The sequence below is a fragment of the Anopheles cruzii genome, chromosome 2 (assembly GCF_943734635.1).
Source record: "Anopheles cruzii chromosome 2, idAnoCruzAS_RS32_06, whole genome shotgun sequence".
Lineage (NCBI taxonomy): Eukaryota > Metazoa > Arthropoda > Insecta > Diptera > Culicidae > Anopheles > Anopheles cruzii.
Genome location: NC_069144.1, coordinates 56,618,675 through 56,642,693, shown reverse-complemented (window position 1 = coordinate 56,642,693; position 24,019 = coordinate 56,618,675). Strand labels below are relative to the sequence as shown.

The 24,019-nt window shown below is 51.3% G+C and overlaps 1 protein-coding gene across 1 annotated transcript; it reads left to right on the top strand.

Moving 5' to 3' along the window:
- The first annotated feature begins 1,249 nt into the window (after positions 1-1,249).
- LOC128277882 (aryl hydrocarbon receptor nuclear translocator homolog) lies at positions 1,250-20,806 on the top strand. The gene is made up of 10 exons (XM_053016483.1): positions 1,250-1,311; positions 12,436-12,602; positions 13,029-13,180; positions 16,699-16,787; positions 16,851-16,964; positions 17,053-17,257; positions 18,125-18,356; positions 18,448-19,560; positions 19,620-19,765; positions 19,843-20,806. The coding sequence occupies exons 1-10, from the start codon at positions 1,271-1,273 to the stop codon at positions 20,077-20,079; spliced, it is 2,496 nt and encodes an 831-aa protein (XP_052872443.1). The 5' UTR covers positions 1,250-1,270; the 3' UTR covers positions 20,080-20,806.
- The last annotated feature ends 3,213 nt before the right edge of the window (positions 20,807-24,019 follow it).

Genomic DNA, 24,019 nt, shown 5'->3' with positions numbered 1-24,019 from the left:
ATAGGGTCACAGATTGCGCGATGTCCATGTCCGTTTCATGTCGGCGGCCGAAAATCTGTCGTGGCACGCGAATCTAAGCCTAATCTCGCGCTGGGATTGCGGTAAAGTTTGATCCCGGGGTCAGAATTGGCAACCGCCATCGATGGGAGTGCTTCCGGTTGGCTGGACAGAACATTCCGGCGTTGGGGGCCCTTCCAGTCGTTGCCCGATTTGGCCACATCAAACAGTCAGATACGAACGAAGCCTTTCATTTTTGCCAATATTTAGGTTACCTTTCACTCAAGTGTCCGCGCCCGTTTAACACCGTTACAATTACCTGCCGCAGCAGCAGCAGCAGGAGGAACGTTGAGAACCCGGTGACCAATACGGTGAAGGTAGATTACAAGAAGTGAACGTTCTTCGGACGGAAAGACCGAAGTCTAGTGATCAAGAGTGAGCGTACTGTGAGTGTCCTTATGCGAAGCGTGCGAGAGATGCCTGATGCCGCGTAGCGTTGCTGGCGGCCCAAGTCAAGCTGGATCCGGCGTCGAGTGAAGAGACGTCATGCACGCAAACCGATCCCCAGCAGCCGTCGTTGGCCGTCACTCCGCACGTGGTTAGCGAATCGGGGATCTCAGCATACGACGACCGTCAGCAGTATCGTCCTCAGCAGCAGCATCATCATCATCGACATCACCTGTCAGTCGGCCGTCCTCGCTCGCTGCACCACGGACCGGCCAGCGACCGGCGGGCAGCGATGAACATTTCGTCGGGATACGCACCGACGAGCGATGGCATGAGCGGCCACAGGCACTACGCCCGGCACTACAACCGACACTATCGCCCGGACCCCTCGCAACTTCCTCCGTTCAGTATGGCCTCACCGCCGGCGGACGGCTTTCCGCCGGATGGGCCCCCACTGGGAATGCTGGCCGGTGACCGTGGTTCTCCGGATCCGTACGGTGTGGCCGGTGACAAACTGTTCTACCCACCAGTCGGTGGTGCTTCGGCTTCCGCGGCCGCCTCCTATCCCTTCCCGCCCTCGTTCGATGCCCGCCCGTACCATGGCGGAGGTGCCGGTTCACCGTCGGGCTACGGTCCGCATCCGGCCGCACTCCGAGGCATGCACCCGGAACTGGGCGGCGGTGGGATGTATGGGGCCGCTGGTGGCTATGGGCCACCGGTTCCCTGGTATCAGCTACCTCCGTCCCCGCATTACGGCCAGCAGCAGCACCGGCATCATCATCACCAGGCGGAGCAGCTACCGACGGCGACGCCCCGATGCTACCCGATGCCACCGGAACATATGTACAGTATGTTCAACTTTAACAGGTAACCTCCCCCGAAAAGTGGGGCCACGGCACCGACTCAACACCCGGGGCGTGGTGTTGATGTGGGAGTCGTCGAGATATTTATTGGCACAATCCAGCCCAATAGAGCTTTCGAGCACATGAGAATATGACAGGATTCCGGATCTCATGAGGTTTCGGGGGGGCCGCAGATTCGATTCGAGTTCGGACAGCGGCATGGAAAAGTTTGCACCAAAAATGGGCAGCAGTTCGCGCTTAATAATCACAGTTCATATTCGAAGTTCTGAGAGCGAACGTGCCGTGAATACCACGACACGCGCCGGACAAACTTTGACCGGAGAGCAGCAACCCCAGTGGTCCCCTGCGGTCTGATTTCAATTACATTCCAGTGTGGGATGCTGCTTCCGGTAGCACGGCAAAGTTAGGCTATTTTAATACGGTGCGGCCACGTGCTCGGTGTCAATAGTCGGATCCGACTGCGCGAAGGACATGGCGCGGCCGCTTCACGTGCCTCACGCACAGTATCAAATAAATTTCCAACATTTGGGTTGACCCCTTGCTGTGTTTGCGCGTCGCCCAGTGCAAATACACGGGTCCGGTTCTCGGGCTCGTGCGGAAATTATTTCGCGGAAGGTGGTAACCCGGCAGCTGTGTCATGACGTCACCAACGACGGGGACCGATTGCCCTTTTCCCACCGTGGTCGGCTGCGAATGTCGTTAAGTAATGATGCTTGGCGTTTTGGAGACCCCGCCGGGGACCGTCCAACCGCGGGGCTCATAAGGGGCGCTTTTGTTTGGAACATTGTGCGAAGGGAGTCCGTCAGAACTGTCAGAATCCGGGTCCGTGGTCATAATTAATTTAATGATCAAATCGACGCTTTTAATTTCTGGCTATCCGGTTGGTCCTGGGAAATATCAAATGGCTCGGTGGCTTTACGGTAAATGGGAACGCCTCGAGCTCCGGCTCTCCACAATATTTTCTTCGTGTGCCGATCGAGAGGAAACCAAGAGGAAAAGTTTCCATGCCAGTCAGGTCCTTGCCGGGGTACCCGAATTCTGCGAACGACACCGAAACCGCCGCCATTGATGCTGTGGTCTAGCCCGAGGAGGTCTGGTAATTTGCTAGAAGGCTACCTCGGACCCGGCATTGTCATAGCGTGCCAATTTTTATTTGCCGAAATTATTTATAGGTTCGCTCGATTTCAAGTATGTTGGACCTGTTCCGTTACTAATTTAGTCGTCTTGGTTTATCGTGGGCCATTGGCAGCCAATCATCAGCATCATCACCATCGACGATGCGCTTTTCCCCGCTAGTTGATGCATTTCCCACCGGGAATCGGTGGCCAATTTTTATTGTTCACGCCAAAAACTCCTCGCCGGGGGATGTCGCGTGTCGCGAGGCAATGGCCATATCAAAACAAACAACATCACCATCGGTTTCAAATTATCGGCTTCGGAACTTCCAGAACACAAGCGTGAAATCAGAAAACAACGTGACAGAGCAAACGCTGCGCTGCACGAAGGGCCGATGTTTTTGTTGTTGAAGTCTTGGACCCGGAGTACAACTTTTGTATTACGTAGCCTCTCGGCGAACGCTCCAAACCTCATTCCCCCGGGGGTGGCGGTGGTGGGATTGTACGGCCGATTGCGAAACGATACCAGCGCACTCCTCCCCCCATTGCATGTGTTGCACTTGATTTCCAGTGGCGGGTGGCCGCAACAATGTTGCACCGCGCGCCACACACACGGACACACTCACCGAAACTATCATTAGTTTTGTAACCGGTGGAGGGGCCCCGGCTCTAATCCTTCCGTTCCGTTCCGGTCCGGACTCCCTCCCCCGGGGGGGGGGGTTACAGCGCAGTTTGTGTGGTGTGTTGATGATGTGCGCATATTACCTCCCGGTACGTTCCACACGTTCCTTGGCCGCAAGATAAACACGGACCCACCCACACACTCATCTTCGGTGTAATTTGCGATTTCCCGGTGCCGGTGCATCAATTGCACTCCGGTAAATGTGTGTTCGATTCACATTTCACTTGCACACGACGCTCCCGCCGGCTATAGATTACCTTTAACGGTCGGTTCGGATTGGCCATTGTTTTGCTGCCGATTCCAGTGATCGGTTTTGTGTCACTTTCGTTAATGGGTTCGACCTTGCTTCAACGCAGCTTACAGCGCTTAAAGTGTGTTAGAAAGTATTGCGATTTTCCACACTTTCTGCGGATTTACCTCTCAGTGTTCAGTCACAATCTTCCGGCGAACAACCAGATGGTTTACGGTTATGATGGACCAGGATACAGAACGCACGAATTGGGTCCTGGCAAATATTGGAAAAGTACCACCTTATTGTTCTTTGTGGTCCTCTTGAGCCATAGGCTTTTACAGCACCCAATATATTGCTCAAATGTGGGAACATTTCAGCCACAGAAATGGAACGGAAGCGTGAAGCTGAAGTAAACACACCCTGGGGGGTATTTTGGGAATTATATTTAACTTCAAACGAACCGGGGAAACGGAAAGAAAATAGCCCCGCGGAATTCGCTCAAGTGTGTGGGTCGAGTCGATAGATGCTGGCTGGATTGGAATTGTCCCACGGAAAATTGTAATTTTAATGCGTGAAATGAACCTGATAATGACCCAAAGCTTAGCAGCATACACTAGAGAACCAATCCAATCTGGTGCTACTGGTCAAGGACTCCAATCGCTGATGAATACGGTGAAAGAAATATTTGAAAGACTCGCAAATGCAAAAGACCACAGTTAAGGAACCTTTTTTGAGTTCGAACCAGGGTTCTCGACTCGTCCATTTTCCAACTATGCCGTGTAGTCGGGGTGTCGGGCTGGAAAACTGCACAATTTAATTTACCTGCTTGCCTACCGGTGGGTTACAATGTGTGGCCGACGGATCCACCATAAATAATGCTCCCGTGGTGCGCATGGGACCGCCCCCCTTCCACGGGGACATGACGCAATCGTGGTGCGGCTGTTAAATGGAGTCCACGAAACGAGCTTACGAGAGAGCCTTACGGCCTTACTGCGTTGGCGGAGGTGTCTGCTGAAAGTTTTCCACTGTCCACCTGTTGTTGTACTAACCGGCGGGCGGGCACACTTCTCACTTAGCTGGCCGCACCGGTATCCCTCTGTACGACTTCTGTGGATTCCCTCGAACACGGGTCACCACTTTCGTTTCGCCGAAATCATTGCTTTTTCCGGGGACCGGATGGACAGAGCGAGCGAGAGCCGGAGACGGAGAGTGCGTTCTGTCCTCGCGTTCGCCCCGAAGGGATTTATTTATCGTGGCTACGGCAGGAAATTGCCACTGAGGAGAAGCTTGTGTGAGAACACACAATTCGCGACACAATTGACTCGACGTCCGCAGTTGGTGCTGTGTGGTCGCAATAATATTGGCAAACATACGGGGGGCTTCGGCTTCGGCTACGGAGACTGGTTAGTTTGTAGCACAAGTCAAGCTCAGCAGCAGTGAGCTCCGAAGGTTTTGCGTGTCAAACCCCGCCACCTGACACTTGTTTGCGCGCAGCAATTATATTTGCATATTTACAATGTTTCTGGAGCTGGGGCTGGACCCATCCCGGGTGGCAGCTTTGGGTTCCCTGGGGCGAGCAGGGCGTCTCAGGTCTCTTGTGAGACTTGCGAGAGTAATTAGTAAGCGCGACGGGGCGATGGGCACTCGATCACTTCCGGGCCACAGTCCGAGAAGGGCCGAGAATTGCGCCGTAGCCGTCGTCGTGGGTCACACTGTCATTTTTAAGTCTACCGGGAGCTACCGGGACCGGGTCTCCACGGGATGACGGGGGCTTCACGTGACTCGGGAACCAGTGTCGGAGCGGCGCCGGCGATCAGCTCGCCGGTGAGTGAGCGTCGAGTGAAGCAATCGCACGCCGCGTCCGGCTGTGCTGTGGGTCGTTGTGCCCACTCCAGTTTCGCGCCGGGACTAGCGTGGGGACCTTTAATCCATCCCCGCCGCTGCCGCCGTCCAGGTTGAAGTACCGTCGTTTCCGAGCTAGCTACGGTTCGAGTTCAATCAATTACGCGTCCCGACGCCGACGGGTTCCGACTGTGGAAAGTCACCGGTCCCGACGACTGTCGATTACCATTATTGACCCGCGCGCTCTTATCAGCGGAACGGTTTGCGTCCATCCCGAATGCTGATCTTGATTACGGAGTCACCAGTGGAACACTGGTGACTGATCCATTACAAGTACCGGAGCGGCGCACGGATTCGAAGGGTGCCCTCGGAGCGGGCAAAGCTACCTCGGCAGAACCTCGGGATCGGCAGGCAACACTGTTGCAGTGTTGCGCCAGCTCATGGTCGGCCCCGGCCACTCATATCCCTTAGCCATGTCATGTCTAATCGCTGGCTCTACTTTTGCAGGTACGATTACGATGACTCGGGCGCCGTGGTTGGCCAAACGATGTAAGTGAACGTTGTTTTCCTTTCATATTTTTCCTCGCCCCCGGGTGCGGGTTTTCCCGGGAAACTGCGGGCTAATTCGTCACGTGTCGGAGGACGCGGCCTCGAAATTGATCATTTATTCATCCGCTCGTTCGTTGTTTATGAATCCCGGCTTTTCACTCGCGTGCCGCGTGCTGTTACGTTCGGGTTTTTGGACATTTTCTACCGCATCCCCGGAATGGTTGAACATTATTGTCGCAGCTGGTGGCTCCGTTATTGGCCTCGACATGGTGCGCCCGAAATTGAGCGAAATTGACAAACAACCAACCTCTGGGATCTGGCGTGTGGCGTCGACTGGGTTTTGCCGGACTTGGGCGGATGGTTGTAGACCCTATTCCTATTTGAACAGCTTCTCCTCCGGGGAAGCTGAGGAATGCAAAGTGAAGCAGAAAAACGGTCGAAACGCATCTGCGGGCCGGGAATCGATCATGGGGGTCGGCCCTCTTCCGATAAGAACCGGTGGCCAAGATGCTCTCTCTATGGGCTGGTGCGGGTGTGTGTGCTCGTTGGCAGATTAATAGCTGATTGCCGATGGACGAGATGTGAAAAGCGGCCACCAGGGCGCGACCGGGAAAATCTTTTCCACTTAATCATACGGCTTTGGGGGTTTTCGTGGCCGATCTTCCCTCCATCAACATCATCACGATGATGATGATGATGCGTCCCGACTGGCCCAGAGATTGCGGGCCCCACCGATCCTCGTTGCGAAAAGGATAATTGGGCGGCCACTTAATTATTCGCTCGTTAACCTCCGAAGGACGTCGGTTGCGTCGGCCGTTCGGTCCGGGATCTGCCCCCCGTGAGAACTTCATTAAATTTTTGCGAACCAGCGAGGGTTCCGATTGAACGATGCTGCCCTTAGGCCTCCTCTCCGGGGTTTTGCCCTCCCCCCATAGCAATCGATCAGCCAGCGGCAGGCAGCGGCAGCTTTTCATGTGCGCCACTCGATGCATCCTCTCGATGATCGACAGAAGAAACCCCGCGATATCTCGGCCCGCCACCCCCGGGGGCTGTTGCTTATCTGACAAAGCGCCTTACCCAAATCTCAATCTCTTCGGCCCTGAGCAGTCCTGGAACGAGCCTCTCGGCCGAAACGCTAGGTGTGTGGGATGCTTTTTACATCAACACGGGAACGTCGTCGAGATCCGTTCCATTCCGGCAAGCTGCGGCAACTTTCGAGGGCATTCGATATGCTTGCGTCACAGAGCGCGCTCGATACGACGTCGGTCGGGCCCCACCCGAACGCTTGGCCGGTTTTCCTTTTTTCTCCATCTCATTTTCTCGCTCTCTACCTGTCTCTTTCTGGGGCTCTCTTTCTGTCTGACTCATGCCAAAATTTTTGGCGTATCGGCCCGGGGATTTCTTGATAAAAGGTGTTCGACCTTGTATTAGCGAATTCTCGGAATGCCATTCGAGAAAATCATACACACACGCCGAAAATGGGAGCTGGGGTCCCCCGGAATCTGTCCGTGTGGCTCCGCCCGTGTGTGTGTGTGTGTGTTCGTGCGGCCTTTTTTCCGGGCCGACTTGTTGTGAGAGCGAGCGAGAGAGAGACCGCGCACGAAAACGAGAGTGGTGCAGAGTCCTTGTGGTAGTCTCCTTCTTTTCGGGTTCTTCACCGTTGGCCGTGCCCTGCTCGCTGGTTCGGCTCGCTCGCTTCGACCCAAAACGCGGACGGCTTTCCCTTTCAACAGAGTTTTCCGCCACGTCCCACGGGGCGGCAGCATCCTCGTGATGCCTCGATTCGTGCTCTCGGTGCGAAGTGCGTCACCACTCACTCGGCCGAACAACCTCTTACAAGGCCCTCGCGGCGCTCGCTTCCAGAAGACCCCACAGCCCAACCCAAACTCGCTACTTGGAACTTTCCGGTGGGACTGGCCGAGATTTTCCGGCGTGGCCGGAAAGAACACACCCGATTCTTGTGACACCCAGGAGCCGGGGAGCCAGGTGAGGTCCAATACCAGGAGAGGCGGCAATAATCGACTCGACGACGATGCTCCCCATGCTCCTGCCGATCTACTCTTTTACGCACGGATTGATGTGAAGTCGACGGTCCGAGCAGTACTTTGAGAATACTTCGAATCGGTTCTTAGCGTCTTTCGAGTGGTCAGGGTGAGTGTTGGGAGTAGGTCGGCCGCCAGAGCAGACAGGGACATCACGGGCTCGGACAAGGATGCGTAAGCTGCGAGCAACGCCCATCGTCCCGCGGTGGAATGCCGAGAACGTTCACATGAAACATTTAATTAATCATTGAATTTATTCCACATTTAAGCTGCCCGGCGCGTGCCGGACCGGCGGCGGGAATTCCGAAGTTGGGCGGAATGAAGAGGAATCGCTAACGAAGCCCGCGTTCTGGTGCCACGCGATGGACACTCTATAGTGTAAGGCTTCGCGGTCGGCTTTTTTGATGTTAAGTTCCGTTTCTTTTGGGTGGAACCATTTTTGTCTTTTTTGACAGCTGTCACAGGCAAACCGCAGCAGCCGAACGTAATTAGCGAATCGGTTCCATTCCCCCACAGAGCCACACGCGGACGTTGATATCTTTCACTTTAATTATCTTGGATTTCTATTTGACTAGTTTTTCTTTCTCTCCATTTCCAGTACTGATTGCTTTTGAGTTAAATACTTAAACAGTCTATAGTTGAGTTTACCGTTTGGTTTTATGTTGTTTATGTTTTCTTTTTACTTTCGTTTTAACTTTCAATTGTTCTTGTATCGTTTTTATATTTGATTTTGTTGCAGTTGATCTTTTAATAATTTGTTTTGTTACTGCATTAAGTGTTTTAATTTGTTTCTTGTTTAAAAGAGTTGCCTTAGTTGGTTAGTTCAAATCTTACTTTTGTTCATTTTATTCCTGTTGGGTCCCTATTGACTATTTTTAACAACTTTTGAATGCATTTCTTAGTACGGGTTCCAAAATGGTGCCCCTAAAACATGCAACCCATATGGCTATTTATTCCGCGATCGGCACAGAATGTCGTCCACCGAAAAAGGATCGTTTATGCGATCAAAACTTTATTACGCCCGTATTTTCCTGGATCGTGCGCTGTTTACCCCACTAAAGCTGCAACAATTTAACTTTAAACGCAAACCACAGTTTGGTGGTAAGGTATGTCAACCGGGTTGTGCCGGGCCTTTCCGCCGGGCCGCCGGAGGCCTTTCTCCTGCCACCGGCCGACCGCGGTAATCGAATGGCCGAATTTATTGTTTCCACAAAACATTCCTCTGGAGCCAGGCCTGCGTTACGCTGGGTTGCCTGCGGTAGGTTCCGCACGTTTTCCGTGGCCACGGCCATGACCCATTCGACGGGCGAAACGGTGTAAATATAGCTTCTGCCCGTCCGCAAATTGAATCGTCCAGCGAGCCGAGCGGCCGCACCCTTCGGGAGAAAAGCCGCAGCAAAGCCGGGCGTTTGTGGTGCATTTCTTGCCGGACGCCGCCCCAACCGCCGACTAAATTGACCTTGGCCTCGTTTGTAGGCGTTCCGGCTCTCCACGCTCGCTTCATTCCCGTCGGTCGGGCACGTCCTTTCTACTCATCCGCGAAAAACCGTGGCGGCGTCCGTCGCGGTTTCAAGTTCAACCCAAGGCCCAGACTAGGACGCGACCAGACCACTATGTCCCCTTTTGCCTGTCGAAGAGAAAGAAAATCCTCCGCGGTGCGGTGCGGTGCGCGCCACACTCGTGGCGTGCCGCGTGCCACGGCAGTGATCGGCCGGCCGAGCGCGACCAACATTCGCGCAACAATGTTGCCAATCCAAACAAAGTGGCGCGCATTAGTTGGCCCCGTCGTCGCTTACCGACCCTTCCCCCTCGGAAACGACTCGATGCACCAGTTGCAAACGGTGCAAGTGCAACCGCAAACAAACACTCGACACGCCACCGACGTTCGACCCGACTTCGCCGGGGCTCGGGTTCGCGAGAACGCGGCCCCGCGGGGTGGCAGGTTGTGCCCCGGGGTGGTGGGGTGTCGCGCTCGTGAGAACTGGATGAGTGGGGCCGGTAATCAAAAGTCGGCGACGAGCCAGCCACTCTTCCGTCATCATCATCGGCACCATCATCATCGCGCTATCATCAGCGCCATTTTCGAGTCGCAGTCGACTTGTCGAGTGAGCTCCGTCGTCGTCCGTTTCCTATGGCGGCCGGTCTAGACTTTGTCCAGTCTCACGTGTTGCGGGCCCGGGGGTGGGTCCCTAGAACAAACCGCAACTCTGCTAAACAGATATGCGGCTCGTGAGGCCAGTGTGACACTGATGCGCGGATGACATAACACGACAAGCGGGCTGAGTTTCGTTAGCCGATTATTGTTTCCTGACGCTGGCGCTGACGTAGTAGAGTCGGTTGTGGTGCTGCCGATGCTCAAATTACCAAATCCAAACGGGCCACGGAGTATATACCGTAGCATGTTGCGGTTGCTGTGTTGTGGTAATGAAATATTGAAATCCTAGCTACCCGGTTGTTGTCGGTGGGTTCTCGAGGTTGAGTGATACTCAGTCAAGCGCACGGGTTACGGTTTTTGACACAGATCGATCATTAGTAAACACTTGTAACTTTTCTGTTTTTGTTCTGCATAAGAACTAAAGAAAATATGAATTCAAAAAGAATGGGATCTGCAATGAAATCGACGACAGACAACTCATCTAATCTGGCATCTAAGGTAAACATGCGCTGATCTCGCGCATGTTTACATTAGAAATTTAAATGACCCACCTTCGCTACAAATAAACCCTTTACCCTTACAGACGCGGACCTAATCCGCTACCACTACTCTGTGTATAATTGGCTTTCAATTTCTACGGATTCTCTTTGTCAACGAAATTTAGCAGCAGCAGCAGTAGCGACGTGCAACAAGTTATAAAGTTGAGGGAACAAAAATGTCTGCTTCGAGTGGAGGGTCCTGGCCGGCGGGGCGTGGTACACCATTACCATCCGTTGTTGCCCGGGGCACCGAGTCTGCCACCGAGTGCCGCTTGCCGGGTTCGAAATAAATGCTCGAAATAAATTAATTACTCATGATTCAACGTTTTCCAAATATTCCCGGGCAGCGCAACCATTAAGCGATTCCGAACTTTACGGAAATTTCGGAACATCCCCGCTGGTATGGGCGGTGTCCCGGCTGGGGCGCAAAAGATAAAATAAGATGCTGCAAAGCATAGCTCTCTGTTTAGCAACAACTTCGGTCGGGTATCGTTAGAAAGCTAACGGAAAAAAATATAGAAGAGAAATGGAAATATTAATTTCCGTCATCGATATTTTCCAAGAAGTACCGTCGCGGGACCTCCCATGGATCGATTTCTGATTTCGTAACGCTTCTCAAATTGTTCTTCCAAAGCGAACACGCACACCAACAGACGGGGAGAGAGAGAAGAACGTGTACCTTGTGGCCACGTACCTCTCGCCGGGCGTCTTTTCGCCAAAACGAGACCCCCTGTGCGAAAATCCGTTCGTGTGAGAATCCGGTTGCCGGAAGGACGAGACAGGTTGGGTTAATTAACAAGTTGTGTGCCGTGTTCGAACGCGACCGCTGGATGCCAAACTTTCTCGGGGCTGTGTTGCTGAATTGACACTATGAATTGGTCCGGTCAGGGATCTCAGAATATAATTCTACATCGATCCTGGCACACCCTGATCATGCTGCGCTCTTCCTTGGCGCACGCGTTGAAAACATATTTGGCAATCATAAATTAATTTCGTCCCGCTGGACTTGTTGTGAGGACTCTATCGGCCGCGTGCGCTGATAGTGAACCCTCAAAACTGCCGTACAATAGCGACCGGGGCGACGCTTCCTGGACACACTTTCTCCAATTCTGTGCCATTTCGATCGGCCACTCGGCGTTGACTGCGGCGGAAACTTTACTCTACCTCTCGTTGCATAATCCAAAGGCGCTCCAAAATGGTCATCACGGTTGATCGAAAATTCACAACTCATTCGAGATGAGTTGGCGATGGCGCACAGATGGCACACAGAGAGGAGACCTGTTTTGGTCCGAACCTCGATGCTAATTCTCTGACACTAGCATAAAACGGCTGGCTAGACGACGGTGGCGCGATGACCATGGTGTTGTGTTTTGGGCTTTTGACCGTTGTGGGTCGTTCGGGTAATGAGCGCAGCCGAGGGCCGTTTAGCACTTTGATATGTTTTTGGCCGGCACATTCCGGTATTCCGGTGGGCACCGGTGCGAAACCCAAAACTTTCTGCTTTATTTTCGGTCTTCATTCGCCGGGGGGCTCCATTTGCTGCCGGTCCAGGCGTCGTGTCGCCAGCTGTGCCAACGTTGACCGGTTGGTGGTGGTCTGGTCCGCCTGGCAACATTAATCACGGAACGCCTTAATGCCTATCTAATAGCGGCCCACCGAATTGTTTATGAAAAATGTTCGAACCGATCACGGGCCGGTTGTAGTGGGGTCAATCAACAAAAAACTACAAACCCGATCCTTTTTATCCATCACCTTGTCCCGGAGCGCACAACACACACAGTCGCGGGCGAAGTAATAGACCGAGGCGCGACCGAAGCGACTAAACAAATGCGATAACTTTTGCCGATAAAACAATATGTTCGCAGAGCAGTTTGACCTTTCCCAGTATGTTCTAAAGTTTTTCGTGGCGTTTTTCTTGTTTCGTTCCCTGTCCAACAACAACATCATCTGTGGCGCGCTGTGGGGCTTGCAGAAATGGCCGCGAAGCGCGCAACCGAGCGGAAAAGAACCGGCGTGACAAGCTTAATGGATCGATACAGGAACTGTCGGCGATGGTGCCGCACGTTGCCGAGTCCCCGCGGCGCGTTGACAAAACGGCCGTCCTGCGGTTCTCGGCCCACGGACTGCGAATAGATTATGGTGAGTGTGAATCGACTTTTTTTCCTTCTCTTTTTTCCTTTTCGGCTTTACTCTTTACTTGTTAACGGGACCGTGACTTAGGCTCTCTGCTAGTTCTGTTCAACCTTCGAACGGCGAGCTTTCACCACAAGGGCGCCCATTTCGAGCACCGAGGCGATGGATACCATTGTCTTAAATGTTTCGTCTTTTCGCTGTTCAAACAGACTGCTTAACCTTATCCTAGCATTTGTTTGGCGATGGCTTTTGTACTGTAGCTCCATTCTTTCGTCTTTCTTATTTCATCTTTGTTCTTCTTTTCATAGAGTCTTTTATCCTTTTTCCTTTTTTTCGAGAGTGTTTTATATCTTTATAGTATATCTTTTCTCAGTTTTACTTCCAAACTACTGATTTACTAAACTCTACCCCCATTTTCTCTCCTGCTTGCAGTGTTTGGCAAATCCAAGCCGGAACCAACGGTCAAACCGGAGGCCCAGGATTCGCTGTTTCGAATGCTAAACGGATTTCTGCTGACGGTGACGTGCCGGGGTCAGATCGTACTCGTGTCGGCGTCGGTCGAGCAGTTTCTCGGACACTGTCAGGTAAGGCCTGCCACGGTGCCACGCTGTCAAAAGCGGCTGGCCAGCAGCCGGCCAGCCGGCCTTGCCGCGTAACGGTTTCTTATGACTGTCGCGCCAGCGTCGGTGTGTGTCGGTCCGTCTACCGCCATTTATTTGCATAGCTGTTGATTGTTATTATTTTTTGTTCGTTGCTCCGTTGCTGAAAACCTGAAACCTTTCTCTTTGATCAGATCGGAGACCCGGGGGCCTGTAAGAGGCCACTCCGGTTGCGATTAGTATGGTCTGCTTTGTTCTTATGTTCGGCAGACGGAGCGCCGCTTTCGGAAGATGGAAATCAGATCAGGTCGATCGGGGGACAGTTTATTGGATTCCGAAGGGCCTTTAAGACACTTTAAACGTCCTCCGAACGTGTTATTTGATAGCGAAGCCTAGTTCTTCGGACTGCCACCGAACGGCATTCACTTTAGCGCTGTTTTTGGCGGGTTATGACCGCCACCATCTTGAAGCTGCGATATCCGGAAGGCTTCATCAGAGCGCGCGGTCTGTGGCGGTGGGAATCAGCACCGCGCTGCGCTGAGAGTTGCAGTGGGTCACTCGTTTTGGCCAATAAAATGACCTCATCAACCTCGTTGTGCCCAATCGGAACGGGCGGCTCAGTGGATGGCCCGCGTAAATTTGGTTGCGAAAAGCAAACCCCGCGCTGCACGCTGTTTCTTCATTTGGCTCCCGGCTTTTTGGCGGCAATCTGCCAGCGCAACGCAATTGGATGTCGATGCCTTGCCATCATCACAGGTTTGCGGTGGTTTTCTTAAGACTTTTGCCGGGAGCCGGGAACCTGCTGTACTTTCATTGACTGTACTCTATTAGGCGATTTTATTGTACGCTTTGAGTGCCGTTTTTTTTGTTGCCCTCTCTATTGTGCTCGTTTCGCACGCTTGGGTTAACGCGGCGGTCCAATTATTTATTTATTTATTTATTTATTTATATGTATAATTGGCTTGACGGGCCAGTGGCTTAATCAAGTCTTCTAATAAACTACCTACCAAAGGGATGGTCACCTGCGCTTACATCAATAGCATTTGTACGAAGTCTTTCACGGAAGCAGTCAAGTGTTACGTTGTAGTCGAAGTATATAAAATTGGCATTAAACTGTCTGCAAGCAAACGATAGTGGTTCGTATTGTCCAGCAACTGTACGACTAAAACTAACGGAAAGACAGATTGGCGCGGTGCGCGATGTATGAGACGGCACAATGAAATCGAGTTTCTCAAGAGTGGATCTACAATCGATCCGGCCCGTAATCAGACCAGCCACGAATAGACACTGAGCAATGACACGCCGCGTGCGAAGGGGTTCTATGCCGAGCAAGAGACAACGCGCTGGGTAGGGTGGCAAGGTTTCACGTTTAAAGAGACCAGTGCGGATTAATGCATAGCGCGTGAAGTGCTTCTGAACTCGTTCTAGTCGGGCAATTGTCGACTCGAAATGAGGACACCAGATGACCGAAGCAAACTCCAGAATCGATCGGACGATACAGCAATAAATAGTTTTAAGACATACAGGGTCCCGAAACTCCCGAGTCATATGTATAAGTAGTCCTAGCTGTTTCCTGGCTCTTGTTATCAGGCTATCGATGTGTTCCTGGAAGGTCAGCCGGTTGTCCAAGATAACGCCTAGATCCCTTACTCGCTCAACCCTAGTTATCAAATTACCACAGATCTCGTAATCCCAAAGTATCGGGCTCCTACTTCTGCTGAAGCTGACGGTTTGACACTTGCTAACACACACGGTCAGACCGTTTCTACTGCACCAAGTCTGAAGGTTATTTACGTCGGCCTGAAGCTTAAGACAATCCCTGGGGTCAGTGATCTCGCAAAAGAGCCTAGCATCGTCCGCGTATAATAGTAGCCTGGAGGTGCTTATCGAGTCTGGAAGGTCATTAATGAAGAGGTTGAACAGAAGGGGACCTAAATTACTGCCTTATTACAATTATTACACATTAATAAAAATATATTTTGTTTTTCTCGCCTTTGTTAATATCAAACAGCTTTCCGAGTTTGTTGGACGTATTTATTTCTAGAAAGTACATTTTTGTTACACATTAAATCCCTGAAAGGTTGTTTGGTTTGTTGTCCTGTTTTCCTACTGGCAACGCTATAAATAGGCGATAGTTGTAAAACCTGTTTGGAGCGCCGTCTAAATTCGCGCTCACAATGTCGTTGGTTATTAATATTTTCGATGGCCATGAAAGCGATGTAAACCAGTGGCTGACACTGAGCGCGTCGATTCCAAACAATCCATTCGATCCATTCGATCCGACTTCTCTGTTGTGTTTGTTCCCACCGCGAGATGGAATGTTGTCCCAGTGGGCTCAGCATCCTCCGGGAATGTCCTTCGGCGAACACTCTCTTGATGCCCCCCATTCAGAATGCAACTGGAAACCGCGGATGCCCTGGATGCGATGCGGAAAGCACAAACATTCGTGACTACGTGCCGAACGGAAGGATGTGTTCCGGGGCCTCGTTGTTGTACGCACCACCACCATCACCAGCCGGCCAGAACGAATCGTGGCGGGGACTGCGCACAGAAGGTCACAAATAAATCTGGCCCGCCGTCGTCGTCGCCGCCGCCGCCGTGAAAGGGATTGTTTTTAATTTTACGCCAAAAATTAACATTCTGGTTCAGCGGTGGTATGAATTTGAAATGCTAAATCTCGCCGGTGGTAGACTGGTACCGGGAGCATTATCATAAATCGTAAAATCTTAAACACTGGCGAAAAGTCCACGCACCACTTGCTTCCGCGTACGGCACTTTTCGTGGGGAGGAATTTAAGAAATGTAAAATATGGTTTCCTTCCAAGATGTTCCAGGGACCCCAGACGCCAAGCTTCTTCCGAACGTAAAGCATTAATGAGCGGATAGTTGGTCGCCGTTTGATTAACCATGAAATGGTTCCGAACCGGTTCGGCTTAGGTGTTAATAGTCCTGACCGCTGAGTTTTACATAAAGGTTTCTAGTTCGTTAGAAAATTAGTGTTGCGTGTGGCAAAAAGCAACTCTCACCAAGAAAGTGGATCGGCCGTAAATCTGTCCGGTCGTCACTCGATACTGCGATCGGCTTAGGCCGGGCTGGCCCACGACGCCTCCTATTGACCTCTGTTGCGTGCGATAGTAGTTAACTAGCAAGCAAAGTCTGAAACACCATGGGTACACCTGTTGTACCGCCGGCCAGTGAGCTCGCCGTTGGCGCCTCCCCCCGTGCCGCGAGTGTCCAGTTCAAACCGGTCTGACCCCTTTCTTTGGCGACCGGCTGTGTGAAAGATGTGTAAAAGATAATGGCTGCAAAAACGCAACCCTAAACGGCGATGGCGATGTTGTCGCCTGACATTTGGGCCCAAACCGCTTCCAGGTTAGATAATTTGTCATAACGGTTATTAGTTCAGAGAAACTATTCCATTTCGTGATGCTTGCGGCTTTCGGAGAGGCGCCTTTGGACGACTTAATATATGATACTTAAATATTGCCCTGTTTTCTGCTTCAGACGGACCTGTACGGACAGAACCTGTTCAGCATAACTCACCCGGACGATCACGGGCTGCTCAAGCAGCAGCTGGTCCCATCCAATCTGGTGTACGATGCCGCACCGGGAACTAGTAGCAGCGTTGGGTTGCTCAATCCGGCGGAAGCTGGCAGTGGCAGCGGTGGCTCCGCAGCGGACACCGAGTCACGGTCGGCGCGATCTCACGATAACGACGACGACGATATCGACCGGAGGCTGCAGCAGGACAAGCGACGGTTCTCCATCCGGTACGAAGCCACGAAGGGTCTGCCGATGGTTGACCAACTTTCTTTCGAAACATAGTTCATAATATTGCCATTATTTTCTTTCTTCTAGGATGGCTCGGGCAGGACCTCGCTCCGAGGCAACAGCCTACGAGCTCGTCACCATCGATGGGTGCTTCCGGCGGGCCGATTCGGCCCCGCGAGACACCGGCGGCGGCAAGCACGGTGGAGGCGGTGCGTCCGCTATGCAGATGATACGGCGAGCCCGTGGCCGGGACGACGCTATGCCGTTGCACAGCATCAACGGGAATGATATTGTGAGTGATCGGCGACGGAATGATCCATTTTCCGTTTTTTGTTGATTCGTCAAGACCGCTTTTTTGTCTCCTCCAAGAGAAGACCACACAATGCAATTAATTTTCATAAGCCACGCAATCAGCCTGGAGGACATTTTAGATCGACCTTCCGGGACGGTAGGCTGCAGTGGCAAAAACGGCGCCACAAAACATTTCAAGCACCTTTTGCATCGTGCTCCATCCCTGTCCCGAGGTCCTGTCCGCAAACGGTGGACTATCAAAACCAATATGTCTCAGCAGGGGACAGCATCGTAAAACATTGGCCACCGACATTCTACAGCGATCAGTATGTTAATGAGCATGTAAATAGCACAGAATCATAAAATCTCGCTCGATGTGTGCCTCATTGGGGCCATTCTGTTTATTCAAACTCCGCGGGGAGACGGTACGTTAAACGGGAAACATTTTTGGCTGTCATCAAACACGGCTGCCAAACGACAATATTGGCAAATTATTTATTTTTGTGATAACAACAACTCGTGGTCGGCCGCACGCGCGTGCGCCGTTGGTCGTGATTTTGAAGATACTGTTTTTCTCTTCAAACAAACACAGTTCTTCGGTGATCGAAACTAATTCGTAGCACCGGCGATGACAGGGAACGGGAATGCTGTCCGCTGCCGGACCAGCAAAATGATAATTTGCTTCGTTTATTGGTTTCATAAATTAGTTTCTGAATCGTAAAATTGCAGTTCCCATTGCGGTCTGGTTTCCCACGGTTTCCCGCGGTGTGAAATCCACCGGTTATGCGCCGTGATTGCTCGGATTGGGTAGTTTGGTGTTTCGACACGCTGTTGACACACTCTCCTCTCTCTTTCTCTCGTTCCGCAGGTTCTAATAGGCATCGCGCGTGTAATGAAGGTGCCATCCATCTGTGATCGTTTGATTGAGGCTTGCAAGTATGAGTACAAAACGCGCCATCTGATCGACGGCCGGATCGTGCAGTGCGACCAGCGGATCTCGATCGTCGCCGGCTACCTAACCGACGAGGTGTCCGGTGTGTCCCCGTTCACCTTCATGCACCGGGACGACGTCCGTTGGGTGATTGTAGCCCTGCGACAAAGTGAGTATAACCGGCCGTGCCTTGCCGTGTGCTGTCAAGACAAGGGACCAAGGGGTCATAACCGTAACCACCGTCCGCCCTTTTCCAACAGTGTACGACTACAACCAGAACGGAGAGTCGTGCTACCGGCTGATGTCACGCACCGGGGACTTTATCTATCTGAAAACGCGCGGCTACCTCGAGGTGGACAGCGATACCAAAGTGGTGCAGTCGTTCGTCTGCATCAACACGCTCGTGTCGGACGAGGAAGGTCAGCGGATGGTGCGCGAGATGAAGCGCAAGTTTTCCGTCATCGTCGCCGGAGCCGACGAGCTGCCGGACGAGAGTGGCGAGCCGGCGGTCGAGAACGCGAAGCAGATCGAGGAGGCGGTCTTCAATCTGATCACCGACCTGCAGCCGGACAGCGAGGACAAGCTGCTGATGACGATGCCCGCTTCGCCCGCCAACAGCTGCAAATCGGGAGTGTTCGGTGATGGCAGCAGCGGTCAGCTGGCGATAGTGGCGCCCGAGAAAAGCTCCGTCATGTCGGCGATTGTGAAGAGCATCAACGTGGTGTCGATTGCGGCGAAAACGATGCGCGAATCGGGCCGCTCGTCGGCGACCGCCGGCCATGAGTGGTCCCCGATGAGTGGCGATCAGCAGTGCAGCAACGGAAGTAGCAGCAGTAGCAGTAGCAGCGGCGGTACGAGCACCAACATGGGCAGTCCTTCCACGCCGCACCGGACGGCTATTTCACCATCGCCGCCGGTGCTGTCGCCAAGTGGTTCCGCACCCGGCCAACGGGCGACGGTTTTACAGAAAGGTGACCGATCACAGCAGATGGGAGGTTCGCCAGGGCCAGAACAGCGAGTGCCACCGTTACCCACCTCGGAGCACTACTTCACGCAGCCGTTCTCACCGTCAACCGGTGGTGCTTCGGTCCCTTTACCCGTGCTTTCTCCCGCCTCATCGTTGCACAGTCAGCGAAGCAATGCTCACAGTCCGTACAGTGGCGTTCCTTCGCCACCTACCTTCAGCTCTGTTCGAACGACGAGCGTGCTGAAGCGCACCTACAGCAACAGCAGCATCAACAGTCTGCATTCTTCCGAAAACTTTGCCGAACTGGGTGAGGTCGGTGGCGGAGACAACAGCAAGCGAAGCAAGCCGAATGCGGGTTCGTCGGAGTTGGGCGCTTGCTACAACGATCTAATCAATCCCGCCACAGGTATGATTCGTGTGCCTCGGGAAGTGTGACATCTTTACCGTACCGCATTTGTTTTGTAGATCTGTCCTCCCTGCTACCAAACTCGTTCGATGCACTCGATCAATCGCTGCTAACGATGGAATCGACGACGGCCATTATACGCGAGCAAGTGGGCAACTACTCGACGCTCCACGAATCGCATGACCAGCGCTTGGAAAGGATCGTGGTAAGTGCTGCAACATGCGTCGTCGTCGTGAGTGAGTCGCGTCATGCAAGTCTTTCTTTCTCGTCTCGTCGAAACAGGAAGAGCAACAAGAACAACGGGAGATGCTACAGTCAATTCAGCAGGAATATCACTTTCAAATTCAAACCAATGGCACCGTCGGTGGTGCGCGAGTCACTTCCGATGGCCGAACAACTCCACAGCGGACCACACCGGGCCCAACGTCGCTGATGCCCTCCGTCATAACGTCCAGTGCCGTTCGGCCAACGTACAATGGTAGCGGTCCGGCTGGTCCGAACCTAGAACCGGGAAGTTAATATCTGCCCCGGGAAGCGTGAAGCAGGCACACTCTTTGCCAGACTTCCTCGATCGACCCGTCCGCAGCTCGATGATATTCGACGGAGTAGCGCGCGATCGTTGCGCCGTTGAGCAGCCCTTTCCTGGAGAGTCCGCACACCGCAGCGTAACGTTAAGTGTATAAACGTGTTTCTTAAAACGTCATGGCAAGAATCAGTGTCAACGAAGCCCATCTACTGTGCAGGTTAATGGTTAGTGTAACAGTTTTCGGGTCACTTTACGGAGCAGGCGGAGCATAAATGTTCACCACACCACTCACTGTTGTTCGGGGAGGGGCGGAAAGGGACAGTATCTCCCTCAGCCACTGGTCAAGGAGTAGGTAGGAGTAGGTCAAGAGTAGGAGTAGTAGTCAAGGGTCACTCCGACACACCAGCGCACCCGGGGGCGATAGGCCACCGATGGGCGACGTACATGTCTAAACGCAAGTTCGGAAGTGATTATCGAAAGTATTCTCTTACGTTTTAGTGCAATATTTGTTTCCCTGGCAGTCCCCACGTGGCGGCAGTTCTGTGTGCGGAATGTCCGGACATTGACCGATTGGCAGAATAAGAAAGAGAGAGCGAGAGAGAGAGAGAGTGAGAGAATACAGAAACAGGTTTCGATGTTTCACGTACACGCGGACGTACAGCAATGCAAATGAGTTCGATAATTACCATGGGATTCCGTTTTCGATGAACCGAAAGATGAACCAATCTTACGAACGCTTTCCGGCTGTGCACACATTAGCAGCCGACCATGCAAACCAACAACCGACCGCGGTCGAGACCACGCGCGAAAGTGCTGCACGTGCTTCGGTTCTATTTGTACTAAAGTTTCAAGCTATCGATGCGAGGTGGTGATTTTGTTTTATTTTGTTTAGAGATTGTAAATGTTTCCAACCAGACACCGGTAGGGCGCGGCAGGCTGCACGGATTTGCCCTGCAACCTTGGGGCACAGCTGTCTGTCAAAAGTGGATTTGTTAACGGATACGTGTACGTGTTTCTTATCTATTAACCATTTTAAAGATTTGTTTTACTCTTCGTTAAGAAACAAAATGTTAAGTAGACTAATTCTCCCCAACGCTTACGGGGAGAGCAGCAAGGCAGAGGGGAGTCGGGTATGGCAGAGAGCTGGTGTTAGCGCTTGGGACAGCAGACCAATTATGGCACACAAAGATGGAAAACAAAAGTTACTGATATTGTAAGGTTTACTTAGTAAAAGTGAAAGAAAACGAGGGACAGAGGGCGAGAGAATGTTATTTTGTGGTTCGTGCGTGTGTGTGTGTGTTGAATAGGATGTGAAAGGTTTTATAGGAAAAGCAAAAGTCGCCGAAGCCGAAACAGGTGGCACACACACACCTCCCTTTTGAGCCCCGGGTCAATTCCAAGCAGGAAAACAAAGATAGTGTTTAGTGAATCTTTTTTCATAAATAGTAAAAATAGGCAAAACTGAACACGAATCAAACACACAAAAACGGAACCAACATAAAGAATGAACGAATCAGTTAACTATAGTGAACGATATTTATTGCAAATTTTCCGTTTAAAGCAACAAAGCAAGGTTTAGAGACGAGTAGGAAGCTCTAAGGTTCAATGATTTCACGTTATTCTTTATCAAAAACCAGACACACCACAACACCGTAGGGGCGAGCCACCTTCTTCCGGCTTGTTTCAAGTGAGGGAAAGGTTCCCGCAGTCCGTCGATTGTGATTGCTTTTGGGCCACCATAAGTTGCAATGTTAGGTTGTAAAACAAAAACAAGAAACACTAAATCAGTTCTATTGATTATGTCCCAAAATAAAAACCACAAGCACCTCTTACGTTGGGTGGGGTTCGACGGTGTTTATTTCGGGACTAGTTCTCCCCTTTTGGTCTTGCGTCCGACTAACTCAGCCCAACCACGGTTGCCAAAGCAGGACGACGACGAACAATACGAACAACGAAAACATGTGCACAGAGTGAAGGGCTTTAAGTTGTAAACTCCAATGCTAAATCCATTTTCTTCCCACCACGTAAAGCTCCGGTGTAACAGTGTCGCAAATCTTGTCAACCAATAAAAACAAACAAACCGATGACGAAACGTTATAATGAACCGCAGTACTGTTTTGTTTGCACTTCCAGGCTCCGAAAATGTCGTATTCCCCCCCAGAGTCCAATTAAAATAAAGCCTCAACGGAGAATAGCGCAAGAAACTGCCCTTCGCTCCTGCGAGCTTTCGGATCCAAGTAAAAACGATCGCTTCCTTGACTGCTCACAGTAAGTTTCGTTTTATTTGCTCTGCTTTTGCACTTTTTAGTAACATAGGCTTTTCTCGTGTTCTGCTATATCGCTGCCGGGTGCTGCCCACTTCCCATCGCCATGCACACAAACCCAGCCACACACACACACCCATACGCATCCACATAACCCTTCCCACACACACAAACACACCTTCAAAGTCTCCCGCGCGCGCTCGCACAAGCTGCCGTTCGACTGTTTTCCTACGTAAGCGTAAAAGACACTTTTCATATCGGTCCGTAATCCTGCTCCCTGATATAATAAATACTTTCCCTTGTTTTTCGAATGAGGGCCACCGTTTGGTGCCACTTGTTCGGGGCCGGTGAATGGGTGAACGTTGAGAGCTTTCATTCCTTCTTTCCTCTTGCCGCGGATCGCAATCGCGATCCATGTTCCGATTCGCAGCGCAAGGTGGAAAAGTTGCTTTTTGCTGTTGCGTGTTCGTGAAACACTCTGCCATGGTTGTTGGCCGATCTATCCAGTTCAATTAGAGAGTTTCACCGGCTCGATATTATGTTTCAGTATTCATTGTTTTTGCTTGCTCGTGTTAGTATTCGTTTGAAGGTTTATTGTTCATTAGATTGTTGCAGAATTCATTGTGTTTGTTGTTTGCAATCCATTTGAGTAAATATGTTTATGAAAGAAGGTGTACTTGTGTCGTTTTCGTTTAATGTTTATACTTTTTTTTAATGATCTCCTTATTTTTGTTCTTTTGGCTGCCAATCTTTCAGCTAGAGCATCCTGGTGTCGATAGCTGAGTGGCCACAAGTGTGTAAGTGTTTAGTTTTGCTTCTTGTTTTATGTATAATTTGCCTTATAACTTTTCCATAGTACATAGTATTGCAGATGATGCTCTCTATATGTTTCATTTTACTATTCGCAATGTGTGTAATGTATGTTGTCGGCTTTTAATGCTTCGCCATGTCAGTTCATGTGTAATCACCACCATTGTGTTTGTGTTTTAGGTCTTTGCCTTAACGAAAGCGTAGCTCTATTTGCAAACAGTTTGCTCCCTTTTTGTGTAACCTTGTACCCTTCTTGATCGTCCACCTTCCAAACTCTACTACAGAGTACGTGAAAGAAATTGGTAGAAACTATAGACGTGCAACATTTGAAGAGCAACACTTACTGTTCTTGATAAACCGAAGGTAGAGAGAGAGAGAAATATGCGTTACCGATGTGCCTATGTCTTATATCGCGGTTACTTGCCACACCAAAAAGGTTAGTTCAGTTAGCTTGGAGAAGAAAGTTCAGCAACTTTTGTGAGAATGGACTAAGCGATTGGTTTTGTATTTGATTTTCTTGGAAAAGCAAATTGTTTGGCTCCTTCTGCCCCTTTGTCTACTCTATTTATCTATCTTTCTCCCTTGCTGTACTATAAATATATAGTTTTGGTTTGTTTTTTTTCTCTGTCCCTTCATACAAACACCCTTTAGCACGCGTGGTTTGCCTTTCTCGCTTTTCCTCTGCCCAGTCTGGCCAAAATCCTTCACCTTTCTCTAGCAGTATTTACAGGAAACTGAAAAAGGATAATCGTAAACACTCTGAGCAAACGGCAACACCACCCCAAACGGACGTCGGAAGACTCCGTTGTACGCGGTGCATCTGTCCCACGGGCGTCCCACCAAATCAACCGTCTTTCGC

Bases quoted from the DNA above. Each gene is read 5' to 3' on its own strand.
- LOC128277882 (XM_053016483.1), top strand. From the start codon at position 1,271: ATGCCACCGGAACATATGTACAGTATGTTCAACTTTAACAG. The intron at 12,603-13,028 runs GTGAGTGTGAAT...TCCTGCTTGCAG, and splicing joins CGGACTGCGAATAGATTATG to TGTTTGGCAAATCCAAGCCG. The intron at 18,357-18,447 runs GTGAGTATAACC...CTTTTCCAACAG, and splicing joins GATTGTAGCCCTGCGACAAA to TGTACGACTACAACCAGAAC.